The following is a 16,737-nucleotide window of genomic DNA, read 5'->3' as shown; positions in this document are numbered from 1 at the left end:
CTAACTTATTTGTTTTTGGTTGAACATAACATGATTTGGTATGGTATGTTTTTGAAGTTAGAGCTTATTTGTTTTCAGCTTGCAGTTGCTACATTGTAATTGCACAGACAAATATCCAGATTGTAATATCAAATTACAACTATATACTAGTCAATAGATTGTAGTGTGTGTAGCAAACATGGTGTGTGGATTTAAGGAAGAACAACAATGGGCGGTGGTGTGGTGGTCGAGTTGTGCATCTGGATTCAAAGCATATTATCCACCTATTTAGATATTTGTGAGTTTATTAATGATGTTGATGCGCCCAAAGTTATAGGCCCTACTTAATGGAGCTCTGGCCAGCTCTACTCCGGCTCCTTGGAGATGCTCCATGGCTCATGTTAACCATGGAGTATATGATAATAAATCGTTTTTATTTGTCTTTTAAAATGAACTAAGAGCCAATTAAAGTCATTATTGTCTATTACTTCGGTGGCTCGAGCTCATTATTCTTACACTGTAGGGGCTCCAGCAGCTCTACCTAATATGTATATCAACGTAGGACGGCCCTAAATGCCGATCCAGTTTAGAAAATACTAGTTAGTGGCGATTAGGCGCATGGTTAACGCAAACGCTTGTCGTTAGTGCGCAATGCATTGAGATCGAGGATCAGATTCTAACGGTGCATGCAAGTGGGTCCTCCTTCTGTTCGAGACTAAATTATATATATATATATATATATATATATATATATATATATATATATATATATATATATATATATATATATATATATATATATATATATACACTACATTATTACTCCTATGATCTAGTGGCTACATACCTAAGCTAGTTAGTTCCAAATTAAAGCAAGAAGCATCAACATATGAGAACAAAATTACGTTAGTTGAGCCTGCATGCATGGATGGTTCGGTGTCAGTCACAACAAATATCATCTAGACAGTGACCTGAGTTGATTATGGGGTCTCACCACATGCATGCATATATGGCGAACTTAAAGACAAGTCCATTACGATCTATACACAGTGTCTGTCACTTTCTTTTCCAGAACAGAAGTCGTTCGACGACATAGTAAACATTAGGGATGAAAACGGATCGGATACGGATGAATATCACCGATATTACATTTGTTTTCATATTTCTGTCCGGATTCGGATTCGAATACGGATAGTGTCAACTATGTCGGATAGGATACGATTAGATATTAACATCATAAATATGCGATTTGAGTATTCGGATACGGATATGGTATCGGATGTTGGGTATCCGGACTCGGATACGGACAGATCTCAATCCCTCTAAACGGATTCGGTTTCGAATACGGTCGGAAAATATCCGTACCGTTTTCATCCCTAGTAAACATACAGTTAGTTGGGTTTGGCAAAACTTTGCCACTGCACTGATAAACCAAAATAAATATAAAATGATAGGGTCGTCGTCATGGGTGACTTTGTCTGTCAGCAACTTATATTAACTGGCTGGAAAAAGTGGAGCACATCGACGCACGCTCTTGGACTATCTGGTGTATGGTGCGTTCCACATACACCACTGATACAGTGATATACTCCACTTGTAGACAAGTGAGTCGGCGTCGGCGAGGGCAGTTTCTGGCGGATCGTGTCCTCTCTATCACCATGACGGGCGGTACTCGGCCCATCTACGGGCAACCAAGCAGGAACATCCTTGCTTTCCTGGCCCATGCGATGACGAAGCGTAATGGGCCCATCGTTAAACAGGACAACAACTTTATCTGTGTCCGACGGCCCACCACTTAGCACATATTCTCATTGACGTGAATGTTTAAACACTATAGAACATGCAGTATTTTCATGTTCAGGTTATTTGAATATATCGAGTTTTTCTATAAGAACATGATAATTTTTTCTCTTGCACCTCCATTATGTCATCGTGACTTTCATTGTGCTTTATTGAAGAACCAACTACTCGAATCACTGTTTACACTCTGATGAGATATATACAGTACAGAATCCAGAAGTTTAAATGTTTATTAGGCACTGTAATCATTTAGGAACAAATCAGTATTCTGGCAACCTATACATATATGAAAATAGCGATTAAATGATTACAGTATGCATATTTATACAAACAAAATAGATCGACATGAAAATGAAACTGAGTTGAGCATTAACCAGCTTCCACTGTAAGCAAAGCCCATAAGTATGCGTTACCTTTTTTCCCTCAACAAAAGCAAGTTTTACACAATGTCATATACTGTATTCAGCTCCACTTGCTGACACTTCCTCACCAAATATTTACCCTGATGGAAAAGGTAAGGAAAAAAAAAAGATGTCCTAGTCAACTACTTTCCTTTCAAACCCCTTTTAGCTTAGCACCTCCATGCTTCATCGACTAGTGCATTCAGCTGATGAAAGGTTGTTGCCAAAAGGGGCATTCAGGCAGAAGGAAAACCAGACATGAGTGAGCGCTAAATGATTGAATAACTACAGAAGAAACAAGTGCTTCATACAACAGCATAACCTTGATGCAGCTCCTGTAATACTCAGCCATCTCAGCCTGTTCGTTTGGCTGTGGCTTATCGTAAACGATCGTAAATTTTCAGCCGGAACAGTATTTTTCTTTCACACAAACCAGCCAGCAGTACTTCTTCACAAACCAGCAACGATATGAATCAGCCAACCGAACAGGCTCCTAATTTTTTTTCAAGTTTTTTTTTTATAAAACACATCAGGATTCATTCCTAGGCTTCATACCCGTCTGTTCGAGGATCTTTGTGTGCTCCCAATTGTATGCCCAAAATGTCTGAAAGTGCTACTTAAACCTCTTTCCAGACATGAAACCATATATTATTTTTTCTTGAAAGGAAAACAGAAGATATTTCACATAATTTTAACTTCATCTACAATTTTGATCATATTAAACTCAGATACGAGTTTACCAATGACATGATCAGGATAACTCAACAAGACAAGCACAATTGATCACAATAACTTGAAACTTCAAGCTTAAACAGCTTAAAGAAAATACATTTAAAGACAGTAGTAGGTTATAAAGAAACTAACAGCAGCAGGCTTAAGATGAAAGATTCATCTGTTTTCTAGGTCTTACTGTCAAGAGGCAGCTCAGACAATATCATTGAGTCTTTGCTAAAAATGACAAACTACAGTAATCTGAAAAGATACCACACGTGGACAGAATTCATAACCAACTGCTTGAATCACTGTTTACACTTTGATGAGCTATATAGTATATACTATACAGAATCCAAAAGTTTAAATGTTTAGGCATACTGTGAACACTTAGGCACTGTAATCATTTAGGCACAAATCAGTATTCGGCAATCCATACATATGTGAAAATAGCGATTAAATAGTTACAGCATGCATAATTGTTCACGAACCAGAAACAATTTATTGAGAAAACACATAGAAGTTGTAAGATGCAAGATAACAGATAATCAAGAGCTAGTATGGTACCAAGGGTGTAGAATCTCATGTAGATGTGGGCTTATACGCTGTAGTATACCCCAGGCTAGTCTAGCTTCCTCATCCACACTAACTTGAGCTCAAAATGAATATACAAAAATCGGCGCCATTCACCTTCCTCGACCACAGATAAAAGGACGAATGCAGCTCATGCCACTTTGGGATACAATTTTTGCAAGTTTTTTACTAGTATAAAGCATCTGAGTTCCATACCTGCTAACATATATTCTTCTATCTATTCACAAACAGCAAAAGTTTTCTTCTGAATCTAAATTATTACTAGAATCTTTGTATTTCCAGTGGTATGTATAAAAAGGTCAGACACTGCTATATATTTTTTGTTTCACAAAGTTCAGACATTGCTAGTTGGCAAACCATCTTTAAGACACGAAACTAACACTGAATCTGAAATTGATTTTCAAGAAAGGACTATGGCATGTAGCACAGAAAGTTTTAGTTCCATGTAGCTGAATTGCGCATTAACCAAACATGCCTAAACATTACACCAAAACTGCTCAACAGCAGCAGACTAAAAATGATGGATCATCTACAACCACAACATATCATAATATCTTTTGCACCATTTAAACTACTTAAACTGCTCAACAGAAAAAGAAAAAAAAAATTGACAGTAGCAGCTTTGGTAGTCAACAGCAGCAGACTAAAGATGATGGATCAATATTGTCTATTCTGAAAGGTCTTACTTCCATGTGGCACATCAGAGATCAGCGGGTCCTCCTAACAAACGATCTGGAAAAAAAATGACATGAACAACATCATAAGCAACTTCCGACTCAGCACTTGCACTTCATGAGCTATGTGGTAGTAATAATTCAAAGATTTAACTACAGCAAGCTCCACATAAATGCTTCAAGATATGCAAGAAATTAACAGTCAATTTCCATTTAAAAAAAAACTGAAACAAGATAGCATGAAAGTACTAGATCGACAGATTTGTATGAGTATTTAACAATGCCACCAAGACAACGACATGGTAAAAAGTAAGTCTGGCTTTTCAGTGTCATATATTCTGTTTGCTCTGCTTAAATTGCAATTAGTAGTCCATTCACAAGCCAGAACCAACTAAGCAAATATATTGAAGCTGCAAAGACAAGGAAGGCCAAAGGATCTGCAAGGGTTAGTACAATACCAGGAGTGTAGAAGCTCATGTAGGGTAGGACATTGGAGAAGTCCCAGGGCTTGTCAACCTTCCTCACTCGCCCTGACTTGAGCTCCATCATGAACAATCCAACACCTGCAGTGACGAAGATGACGCCCACACCCTCTGCGAAGCCAACCACAGATGCAGAGTCACTAGGGTTCGCCATAGGCATCTTTTTCTCCAGATTAATGACCCTGCATTGTACCCATTATGCAATTGGAAAAAGTCTACTTAACCCCCCCACCTTTCATACTTGTCTACTTCACCCCCCCCACTATGAAACCGTCTGTTTTACCCCCTGAACTTTCAAAAACCGTCTGTTTTACCCCCTGGGCGGTTTTCAGCGGCGGTTTGCTACAGTAACAGTTGTTGCTACAGTAACGACGGTTTGTATTTTCGGTGGATTTGGTATTTCCTTTTTTTTATGATTTACTATGATTTTTCAAAAATTCACCAAAAATAAATAAAAAAGGAAATTCAAAACCACGGGAACCGTAGTAAACCCACCATTACTGTAGCAACCGCTGTTACTGTAGCAAACAGCCGCTGATAAACCGCCCATGGGGTAAAACAGACGGTTTTTGAAAGTTCAGGGAGTAAAACAGACGGTTTCATAGTTGGGGTATGAAGTAGACCAAGTATGAAAGGTGGGGGGTTTAAGTAGACTTTTTCCTTATGCAATTCCCTCTAAACTCACTCTTCTCGACCACACATGAAGTCTGGAATCCTCAATGCCAGCAAGGCCCAGAGAATGATCCTCCATCACCATGAGTCCATGAGCGCGAATCCGCCGTGCATTGCTGGTGGCTGGGGCTTAACCACAGATAGTAAATTGTTGGCCCAGTCATACTTGACAATTGTAGCAGCCTCCCGAAGTGCAAAGTAGATTTCGTCTCCAATGAGAGGACCACGGCTGTAGGCCACGTTAGGAACATTGTTGAGCGTGACTGGCGCCCTCCACACGCCTATCTCCAATGAGTACATGGCCGCCCACATTGTAGGAGGACTCGTGTGTTCGGTCAACACGTGGACCAAACAGAAGGGGCCACTGTGGCAGTCGAGGTGATCACAGCCAGCCGCAGCGCAGAACACCGCGGCCGACATTTGGGACGTTCCCCAGATTCGGAATTCCGGGTTAGGCACACGAGCTGCCCACCAGATTCGGATTTCCGGATCAGGATCAGGCACACGATGGCGGTCGCCCGTGACGGGGTCACAGACATGGTAATAGCGGTCTCCACCAAACATACCGAAGAGGACGCGGTCGTGGCGACAGTCGAGGGGCATCGCATAGGGGGCGTCGTCGGACTCCGGAGTGGGGAAGGCAGGCCCTGCTGTGGTGAGGACGAAGCGGAGAGCCACGCTTCCTTCGATTCCTACCTTCCCGTCGATGAGGCCGAGGAGAGGAGGGGCTCCGTGGAAGTCGCAGTACCGGCGGAGGAAGGCGGGGTCGGAGAGGGTACGGAGCCATGGCTTGCAGACCAGGGCGGCGCGGAAGAGCCACTGGGGCTCGTCCGGCGGGAGGCGGAGCAGGATCTCGGAGATGGCGTCGTCGGTCAAGTCAGGCGGCAGCGGCAGCGGCAGCGGCTGCGGCATGGAGCACTCGTGGAATCAGTGGTCGGCGGAGCAAGATGTGATGCGGAGGATTTGGGATGGGGATTGGCCGATTGGAGAAGAGGACGAGTCGAGGGAGAGCGGAGAGCCCGACTACACGAGTAAGACTGTGTCAAAAAGACACCCAAACACAGAATCAGCGTTGCACAGTACTTTGCATACCTAGAATCATCCTCCACGGAAGACCCATTCGAAGGACTCATTTTGGGTCCGAGGCCATCTAGAATGCAAAATAGCATCGTCGAGGAGAGACGACGTAAAAATCTTGCGCCCGTAGTGGTGGGCCCGTAGACCAGACGGCGAGCAGAGATGGCGGCCTAGGTCGGAGCTTTGGAGCGGGGAAGACGGCAATGGAGGAGCCGTGCTCGCCGCGACCGCCGGCTGTGGAGGAGCCGTGACCGCCGTGACCACGACTGGAGGAGTGGAGGAGCCGCGACCGCCGACAGTGGAGGAGGCGCGCGCTGGGAGTGGAGGAGCCGCGCTCGCCGCGACTGCGAGTCCGCGACTGGAGGAGCAATGCCGCCGCAAGAGGCGCGATGGGCGTCACAGAGAGGGGGGCCATCGCTACACCTACCTCCGCGCCTGGCCGTCACGCTGGAGCTCCGCCCAGATCCACGCCGCCTGCGCCGGTAGGAGGGAAGGGGCCGCCGGCGCCGCCTGCTCTCGAACGGGAGAACCCGCGTCGCGAGCACCACCTAGGAACGAATGGAGGAAAGGATAAGCCTCCTCCCAGACTCCTCCGTCTGTTTTTATCCTCATTTTTTTATTCCGTAGTGCCGGCAGTGAAACAATAGATTGACGACTGATGTATTGCATCATAGGCTAGCCGTTGGAGATTAGAATTTTTGGATGGGAGACTCAGCCACTGTGCGTGACCCAATTCTTAGAATGGGTTTTGTGTTTGGGTTTGGGCCGTTCGTCCCTCGTCCGTACCTGATGACTAGGGGCCTGATTGGTTTGGTGACGAGGTGAGCCTGTGAGCCTGGCTAAAGTTTGGACAGGCCGGTTGTGTGCAACATGGTTGATTGTAAAGAGTACATACTAGGCTGGCTCCTACCAGCCAGTCCAAGCTGGGCCAGGCCAGTTGCATGCAGGACCTTGATGTTTGGTTGATGGAATGGATATACACAGGATGAATACACCAGTTGTTTGGTTACATGTTTCTTTGCCTGCCTGCTACATCAACTCTCTCTCACACAAGCCAAGACGCGCGCTCATCCTAGCCTGACATAAACGCAAATCATCCTGCGTTTCTGTCAGGCCAGTCTCAGGGCGTGTTGCCTGTAGGTGGCCTTAGTATTTTGTTTGTATTTGGTAATAATTGTCCAATCGTTGACTAATTAGGTTCAAAACGTTCGTCTCGCAAAGTACAACCTAACTGTGCAATTAGTTTTTGATTTCGTCTATATTTAATACTTCATGTATGTACCATAAGTTTGATGTGACGGAGAATCTTCTTTTTACATAGTGCGAAAGCTGAGAGTTGGCAGCAACTAAACAGGGCCAAACACGAGATTCCTGCACCGGTGGATGCATGCATGCGGGCGTCAGGCCAACCAAACACTCCCCTTTTCTCCCTCTCAGAGTCAAGGTAACAAATAGGTAGCGGATTGATGTCTACACAGTGGATTGTGGATAGCGGACGCTAAGTTCTAATAATATTCAGCCTGTTCGGGAGGCCGTATCGTATCGTGGATTATTTACTGCTGGCTGGTTTGGTGTGAGAGAAAAACACTGTTCCCGGCTGGAAATTTACGATCGTTTACGAGCAAGCGAACAGACTGATTATCTGATAATCTCACATAATTTAGATATATATACCTTAAATAATGACTTTCTCTAACCCGCTACGTCGTAGCGGTAAGGGGCCACTGCCGCTATTGCAACCTGTACAAATGCTATTGAGTACCTTGCTCAGAGTCATAGAACGCGCGTGCTCACAGCCAGGCTTGGCAGGGCTTGCTATATGTCGCAGGCCAGGCCCTATCGTCAGCCTGTTCGGTTGGCTGGTTCGTATCGTTGCTGGTTCGTGAAGAAGTACTGCTGGCTGGTTTGTGTGAGAGAAAAATACTATTCCGGCTGAAAATTTATGATCGTTTACGATAAACCACAGCCAAACGAATAGGCTGCGTGTGTGCAGCGAACCAATCGCTACCGACCAGCATCTCATGAGCCTGTTCTGGCTAAAAACGGCCAACCAATCATGCCCTAGTTGTCACCGTCTGCGCACTGTCGGCCAAACAACCAGCACTTTTATGCCGAAGCTCTAGGCAGCATGGAGTGTAGTCCACCCACCCTTTTGGTCATCATTGATCACAATTCACAAGGCAAAGTAAGCCACTTCAAATAGTATCTCAAATATTTACATTTTCATGGACCATTGCTAATAATTTTGTGGTTCTTTATTGTTTATCTAGATTCTAGGGATTAGGTTCTTTGTGTTTTTTACTCTGATATTCACATTTATGAAAGCAACTAAATTGGAATATTCTTGTGGGTGCTAGGAAAAACATGGATTTTTTTTTCAAAAGAAAAGCAGAAGAATTCATGTTGTCCAAATGATCAAATACGACCTAGGCTTTATGCAAGTAAATTGATGCTTACCGTGCTAATCAGAGAGAGAGAGAGAGAGAGAGAGAGAGAGAGAGAGGCGAGAAGGGAATGCCAACCTTGCACATGCATTTTCCCTGTTCATAGATTTGGTGGGGGGGGGGGGGGGCGGAGAAAGTCTAAGATGGTTTCATTCGCAATGATGGTTCGATGATTTTGGAAGTTGGCTTGAATATAATGAGTCTGAAGATAGAGCATATTGTTTCTATTGTTCCTTGTTCACGGAAAAGAAGGATGTTTGATATAATGCATTTGTTGGTGAGGGTTGGAATGGTTATCATAGGAAAGAGCAGCTCATGTTGGTGATGTTGGTGGATCACCTATATTGCAATGAAGAAGTGTCATGATTTTCTACAGAGAAATCATCACATATAGGCCCCGTTCGCTGGTCTGAAACTTGGTTGAAACTGGCTGGTTGTGTGAGAGAGAAATATTGTAGCGGCTGAAAGATGCATAGTGATCTGTGAGAGGAACCAGCCGGCTGGTCTGAAAAAATCAGACCAGCGAACGGCACCATATGTTGTTATGCATAAGAAAAGTGATGCATCTAAGGAGGCTTATTTTACTCGACCGAATGTATTGATAATACTAGGCTACTATTGAAGCAAGGCTTGTCTTTCCGTGGCCATGATGAGTCGAAGGAGTCTTTGAATAAAAGGAATTTCTTGGAGGCTTATGATTGCTTAGCATAACATGATCTACATTCTGGGAAGGCAATGGGTATTGCAGATAATAGTTGTGTGGATGGCTCATGAAATCCTAACATTATGTAGTATTTTTGCAAATGAAATTCTACATTCTATTCTAGAAAAAAAATTGGGATGACATGGTTTGCATGCTAATGAGTCAACAGATAACTTTTTTTTTGGCAAAGAACATATAGATGTGGTCTTGAGGTATGTTGACAAATGTAGAATTTTTGAAAGAGATGTTTGTTGGCTTTGTGCACGGGGCTAAAATATAATGTGAGGTGGCCTCATTGTCGCAATATACCTTTAGGTGACGGACAATGCGTGAGTTGCTGGTTGCCTCAAAACAAGTTATAGTAATGGCGCTAGTAATATGCAAGGTGAATTCAATGGGATGCATTATTGATTATAATAGAAAGTGGTTCATTGTTTTGCTCACCTACTTCAGTTTGTTGCTGTGGTTGTTGTGTGAAAGCATAAGGGTATTAGCAATTTCTTAACCATGATTTACAGCTTATTAAATGTAGTCGGTGGAACAACCAAGAGAAAGAACATGATTACGGATATCAATCATGAACAAGTGACAAAAGCCTCAGGTTTGAGCAACTTGAAACTGGAGAGGGTTAAATCAAGAGTAATGTCTTCAAAGACTCATAAATTTATAACATCTATCTCCCTTTCTGGAAGGTCAATGGAATTTTGAACATTTGAACAGTTAGTGACAGTAGTCCGGGAAAGCATTGCCCTTGAATAGTTTTGCCACTTGCCAGAATATGTCCTCCAACACAATGCTTTGTACTGACTTAAATCTCTCTACCCATTTTTACTGTGCTTGAAATATTTTGATAAAAAAGGTTTGTATTGTTCCTTAGAAAATTTAAATTCAATTAGAACACAAAAAAACTATCAAGGCTTCATCATGCAGATTTAATACACATAATGCACTGTAGTAGAGATTGCAGTCATGGCCCTGTTCGCTTCTCTTATAATCCGTCTTTTTCAGCTTGTTTTTTCAGCCGGAATAGTGTTTTTGTCTAACAACAAATCAGTCGGAACAGTATTTCGGCTTGTTTTTTCAGCGAAGCGAACGGGGCCATATATACAAGCTCTACCAACCTGGTCCCAAATTTCTTCAGTTAACTTACGAGATATTATGCTCTACTACACAACTCCAATTTACAAGCGCTTGGGAAACATTGGTCATACAGAAAAATTGGAAGCAGGAAAAGAAAATCACACCAATGCCGTAACATGACCACAAACATTGATCTAAAAAAAAAACTCAACCTGCGAGGGGCAAGCCGCCCCCCGGGCATTATACATAAGAAGGCCTTCTCACACAGGCCGAGAAAACCCCCAAACCCCGGCCCTGGCCCGACACTGGGAGACGTAACCTGTGAGATGGGCCGTCTCCTTTAAACCAGTGCTTTGGCACCTGGGACCGGCGAGGGGATTTTTTTAACCCCCAGCTTGAAATTCGCTCCCACTGGGAGTCGAACTCAGGACCTGGAGGGTGCCGCCGGAGTGACTAGCATATCTCAGTTAACCAACTGGACTAGCCATCCTTTGGCCAAACATTGATCTAGAATCTACACACTTGTAATCACCTAAAATAACCTGGGTCATCAGCACTTGCATCAACTAATCACCTGCACAGTTGTGCTGTGCTACACTGGGCATTTGAGCCACATCAAGAAAATTCCAGTAAGCAACTGGAATTACTTCTGGGATTCAAGTCTAGCATGTCGCATCCCGAAAGAATTCAGTAGGGATTTGTGGTGGACACTGCTTCTTTGCAACAAATTTGTACTGAGGAAGGAAAGGGAGAGGATCCCATTAGTACTATCAAAAGGGCTGTTAACTGAAGAAATTTGGGACCAGATCCAATTACCTTATGTTGACTGTACTTTTCTATGATTGCTGGAAGGTTGGTCCCAGAACCAACGCTGCAAAGGCGATGCAATGCCTTTACACAGTTGCTCAACTCGGACGGCTTGTACTGTGTGTAATGAGCAAGTGTGGAATTCTGCTTCCAATTGACAATGAGATGTGTAAGTTAGCTCGCAAGACATTTCACTAGGCAACTGCTATAGAGATGGAACAGCAACATGATTATTCCACCTACCCAAGGATACTTTGTTGGCTGTAGTATAAATCTCGCCAAGAAAATAGCCGATGCAGCTATTAGTGATGGAGGGTAAGAGAGTAGATTGTACTCCAGTAGTGATAGCTCAGCAATGTAATTGGCAAGGAACTCGAGATGCAAAGCAGGATCCTGTACAAAGAGAAATTGTCAGTGAATTGTTGTCATGTTTGTAACTTAATAGGAATTCCTTCCAAACCAGAAGCTGACTATATAGCAGTACCTCGTCACACGCTTGCGCAGCGCGAGCAAATCTCCTATTGTAAGGAAAAAAAGAAGAGTTAGTGGTAAGTTAGATTAGTATAATCATCATAAATTTTACTAAAATGAAATGGAACAGAAAAGCACCTCAAAAAGCACTTTGCTGTAGGTGCTGTCATTTCAAACTTCAAGTATTTCAGTACAGAAGCTTCCATATCTAGAACCTGTTAACGTACAAGTTATTTAGTGACAATGACAAACAAGGGACTATTCGATATGGTCTGCTGTATTTTTTTTTAAGAATGATAGGAAGTAAACATATCACAAACCTCATCTCTGAAGTATGTATTGTCTGTTATGTAGCAGAATTCTTCTACTTGGGGTGCACATATCTCCTCATATTTTCTGAATTTGAAGTTTCCAACATGTCAAAATCAGTATGCCAACGTTGTAATAATAACTGAAGATAATAACTCAATGAAATAAATGGAATGAGAAGCAGAATCTTACGCAGCTATAAGCATGCAAGAAACACCAAGTAATTGCAGCCGTTGGCGGTTAATTTCGTTACCAGAAAGATAACGGTCAATGTAGTTAACTGTAAGGTACAAAGTATCAGGAACAAGACGATATTCTTCAGCAACCTGCATGAGGGAAAAATAATGAATACAACGGAAAGTTAACAAGATTGTTCTTTAGGCTTTCTTATTTATAGCAGAAAAAGCTTACTTCCACAAGCCAGTCTATCAAAATTGCCCTCATGCTTGGGTTGATGTCTTTTTGAATTGTTTCCATGAAATCAGTTGATGGTCTTTTCTTCGTCTGCCAGAAAGTAAAGCACTATTAGTGGCAATCAAGGAAGAAGCAAAGTTTTCTAGGACTCTTTGACGTATGTACAGATCAAGTGTAGCCCAAATTTCCTCGGAACAAAACATAGACATTCCTTCAATCAAATCGAGTTTCATTAATGCGCCCAATTATAAAACTTCACATAAAAAGAATCAGAAATTGCACCCACATTGGTGAACTGCAATTATATATGATCTAACACACTTAATGTAAGCATATTACAGCCTAGCTTATTTAGCTGCATCAATTTAGCTATTTGGCAGTCAACCCAAAATTCCTTATGTTCAGTGCTTAAGTGAAACCATTTCGGCACCAGAGTTCAGAAAAGAATGTGTCACCTCAGCCTCCCGCAGGTGCATGTAAATGTCAGAAGCCAGAGTAGCGCACAACTGTGGGTCCTCATATTCATTGTCAACATCACAAATGCGGTCAATTTCCATTGGGGCAATAGCATTTTTCTTCCACTTATTTTCTGCAAAAGAAAGCAGGACATACACAACTGGATCAACAAAAAAGCATAACAAATTACACTTAAAAATGCAGATCTTAATATGCATTTCAGCAGACCTTCGACATCTCTATCCTCTGATATTCGCAGATGTTCATTTGTCCGTCGCTGCAATGAAGCCAGCATCGAGGAATCGTGATTGTCTATGTATTCAAAGTCGGGGCTTTTCATGGAGTCGCAAGTCGACATCGTCTCATCAATCGAAACAAAATCTCCTGAGCGTCCAGGAGACACCAAGCTGGTGCAGGATACCAAGGCCGTAGCGCGACTTGGCACATCGGCTGTGGTAGGCACTTTAGGAGGAGGAATATTATGCTTCTGTGTTGCGCTGCCATGGCGTGACACTAGTGGAGCTGGCTTGATGGAAGCCGACTTCACAGCTGAACCCCGAATGGAGCTCACACTTCGAGCACTTGCCAAAGATGGCTTCTTCAAGGGTACCGCTGAATTCAGCTTCTGCATGAGATTTGAACAAAATGAATAAACCATTTGAAACCTCTGTTCTGTTTGGGATCTCCACTAATCAGGTGCACACAAATAATAGCAGGACTACAGAAGTATAATATAAGTCCTCGTTTAGTTTCACCAAGTCAGCGCCGGCCGAATTCAGGTACAGTACCGTTTTGTTTTTATTTGGCAATAATTGTCCAAACGTTGACTAATTAGGCTCAAAACGTTCGTCTCGTAAAGTACAACCAAACTGTGCAATTAGTTTTTGATTTCGTCAACATTTAGTACTCCATGCATACCGCAAGTTTGATGTGACGGGGAATCTTCTTTTTGTATAGTGTCAAAGTTTGTAATTTGGGATGAACTAAACACCCCCTAATATTGACAAGAGAAGACTGCAAAGCAAACAAAAACAAAAAGATTGCCACGCTGCGAAAACCAAGGAACTTTCTTTCGAAAATGCCATAGAAGGTCTAGCCTTTTGACCATGACCAGAATCCAAGATTTCAACCAATATAAACAGTACAGGAGGGATGCACACGTGGACGTAGTGGTGGGGACTCCGGACTCGTTTGTGACATTGCAACAATCTAGGGAGGGGCTTAAAGGTCCTCCTCCTCCGGCAACGGCTTTGGAAAGACCAAATCCTCGTGCCTGCGTGTCCTTGCCTTTTTTGTTCACGCCAAATTCAAGTGCGGCCCCATGTTCTGCAGGCAGCGAAGGGAGGGAAACTCCCGTTTGAAACGTGGAGGGATCCAAGCCGCACGTCCCGTCTCATCCCGGGGCTGCGGGGCCGCCCATCAGCTCAGCCTCGCGGTCACGGATGGTTTCGGTTTAAATCGTTTCGAACCGGAACTGCGCCCCTTCCAGTTTCAGGGTTTGCAAATGCAAAATTCCAGTGCGCACCAGCACCACTGCCTACTGCCTAGCCCCTACTGTCCATCTCATCACAATATTATTTGTACTCGTACATACAGTGCACACATTCGCCCCTTGAGTCTGCAGCACAGCAAGAGAAAGAAGCGTTGCAGGTTTCTCTGTTTTTTAAGATAACAAAAAAGCAAGGGCTCAAGTGAAGTTGCAGTACTGACTGTGAGTTACAGTAGGAAATCACAAAATTTGTAGGATTCAGGGAACGTTGAAGAGGTGACCCCCAATACAAACAGGACAAGAACGTATTCAGGGAATGTTGGAGAGGTGACAGCCTCTCAAGAACGGGAACGCGAAACCAAATCAGCGTATCTCTTACAGTAGCACAAAAAACCCAAACCTTGCAAAGATCTCTTAGCAAAACGTAGACTGCATTTGTAAATAAAAAAAAAATCCCCATCAAGAAACCGCAAATGTCATCGATCCATCTCTGAAGGAGAAGGCACGCCCGATTCGAACCATTCAGAAATCAGAAATAGAAACATTTGAAAGATTAGCCCATGCCCATGCCCATCCAGGGATCATGGGTCCGAGAAAAGCACAACGAGTTCCGCATGAAATTCCCCCAATCCCGCAACGATCCTTGAGACCTTGACGGGTAGAGTAGAGTCCGTACATACCGCGCTGGTGGTGGGTGGCGCGACATTCCCAAGGCTGCCGCCAACGACAGCCCTGCCCCCTCGTGCGGCGACGTTGGTGATGTTGCCGAGCGCCACGCGCTTCTTGGCCTGCGCGGCGGAGGACGCCGCCGACTTGGGTCCCCCGGCGCCCTCCGCAATCGCGGGGCGCTTGGCGGTCGAGGACGAGGACGAGCGTCGGGAGGCGGCGACGGTCGACATCGTGGGTCTCAGCGGCGGGTGAGATCCGCTGGCCGAATCCCCCCTCCTCGGGCTAGAGCTACGGTGGTTTGGGGGGGAGCGGAGGAGCGGGAGGTTTGGGTCCCGACCCGGCAGGCGGCAGCGGCGAGGGGTAGAAGGGCGAGGTCTGTTTATGTCGCCAGGGACATTAGGCCGTTGGTTGATCCACACCAACGGCAAGGTTTTGAAATTCAAATAGCTGCCCTAGATTGACATTGGTAGTACCGTTGTCCATTCTTTTTTTTCCCTAGATTGACGTGGTACGATTTTGGTTCTGAGGTCCCTGCAATTTATGGGTGTCTTTCGGCTGTCTTTTGTTATAAAACATGTTGTCCCGCAGTTAGATTCTTTCTTCTGTGTCTTTCGTGATAAAAAAAAATAAAGAATAGATAGACACAAGATAGAAAGATTATTCTTTATTTTTTTTAATATTAGTAATTACAACATAAAGCTCCTAGGTATATATAGTTCTGTCAATACCTAAGAGTTTGGTAAGAGTTCACATATAAACGGACTAGGATTAGGATTTCTCTATCTCATTTCCTTCCTAGATAGAGTCCGTATGTTTTACAACACTCCCCCTTAGACGATTACCACGATATGCACATGCCTCATTAAAAACTTCATCTGAAAATCCAGTGGAAAAACGGTTCTTGAAGAAAAGAGTACATCACATTCTTTAATTGCATTGCACATGTTGTATCATTAAAAACCTTATGTGAGAAACCTTTAAGTAAAAACTCACATAGAGAAAAAGAGTACAACATTTAACCTTCTTAGTCATGTATTCTTCATGAATAGATAGTGATCTTCATGATCTAGGCATAAACTTAAGTGTTTTAGCAAATATAATCTACTTGGTCTTTGTAACTCTACTGGTTTACCTTCAAGGTAGATTCAATAAAATATGCTTCCCTTATAAAGACAAATTTTGAACTTCATTGTTCAAACCACACTTTTCATAAACGTGTGCTTAATTAATGGTACTATATCTTTCAAAAGTTGGCTCATATTCTTCTATGAACTATATGAGTATAAACAAGAGCAATATGCTTCATGCATAATGATCACTTATTAGTTGTGCAAACAAATAAAATTTATCCTTCTTGGTAATAAATCATTTCAGAGGATTACGGGGGTAAATAAGTAATATTCAATATCTTCTGGATAGTGTATCAAACTTATAATATAGTTTGAATACTTATAAGAGCATTAGTCAAACTATTGTTTGATTTAGTGCGTGATACTATTCCTGCT

The 16,737-nt window shown here is 43.1% G+C and overlaps 1 protein-coding gene and 1 pseudogene across 1 annotated transcript; both read right to left on the bottom strand.

Moving 5' to 3' along the window:
- Positions 1–3,969: 3,969 nt before the first annotated feature.
- On the bottom strand, positions 3,970–6,225 carry LOC136460483 (uncharacterized; annotated as a pseudogene).
- A 4,407-nt stretch (positions 6,226–10,632) lies between these two features.
- LOC136455928 (cyclin-A1-1-like) lies at positions 10,633–15,566 on the bottom strand. Its single transcript, XM_066455652.1, has 11 exons — positions 15,244–15,566; positions 13,303–13,699; positions 13,074–13,207; positions 12,616–12,708; positions 12,397–12,530; positions 12,216–12,291; positions 12,034–12,110; positions 11,909–11,942; positions 11,668–11,817; positions 11,434–11,568; positions 10,633–11,351 (listed from the first exon to the last, which is right to left on the bottom strand). Exons 1-11 carry the CDS (start codon positions 15,460–15,462, stop codon positions 11,280–11,282), a joined length of 1,521 nt encoding a protein of 506 aa, XP_066311749.1. The 5' UTR covers positions 15,463–15,566; the 3' UTR covers positions 10,633–11,279.
- Between the last annotated feature and the right edge of the window lie 1,171 nt (positions 15,567–16,737).

The sequence above is a fragment of the Miscanthus floridulus genome, chromosome 6 (assembly GCF_019320115.1).
Source record: "Miscanthus floridulus cultivar M001 chromosome 6, ASM1932011v1, whole genome shotgun sequence".
Taxonomy (NCBI): Eukaryota; Viridiplantae; Streptophyta; class Magnoliopsida; order Poales; family Poaceae; genus Miscanthus; species Miscanthus floridulus.
The sequence above is the reverse complement of the archived record's forward strand: the minus strand, read 5'-3'. Positions and strand labels throughout refer to the sequence as shown.

What these genes read in the sequence shown, in the direction of transcription:
- LOC136455928 (XM_066455652.1), bottom strand. Translation starts at nt 15,462, where the DNA reads ATGTCGACCGTCGCCGCCTCCCGACGCTCGTCCTCGTCCTCGACCGCC. An exon ending in CTGCGCAAGCGTGTGACGAG is followed by an intron (nt 11,818 to 11,908) that starts GTACTGCTATAT and finishes CTCTTTGTACAG; the next exon opens with GATCCTGCTTTGCATCTCGA. An exon ending in AGCCAACAAAGTATCCTTGG is followed by an intron (nt 11,569 to 11,667) that starts GTAGGTGGAATA and finishes AATTGGAAGCAG; the next exon opens with AATTCCACACTTGCTCATTA.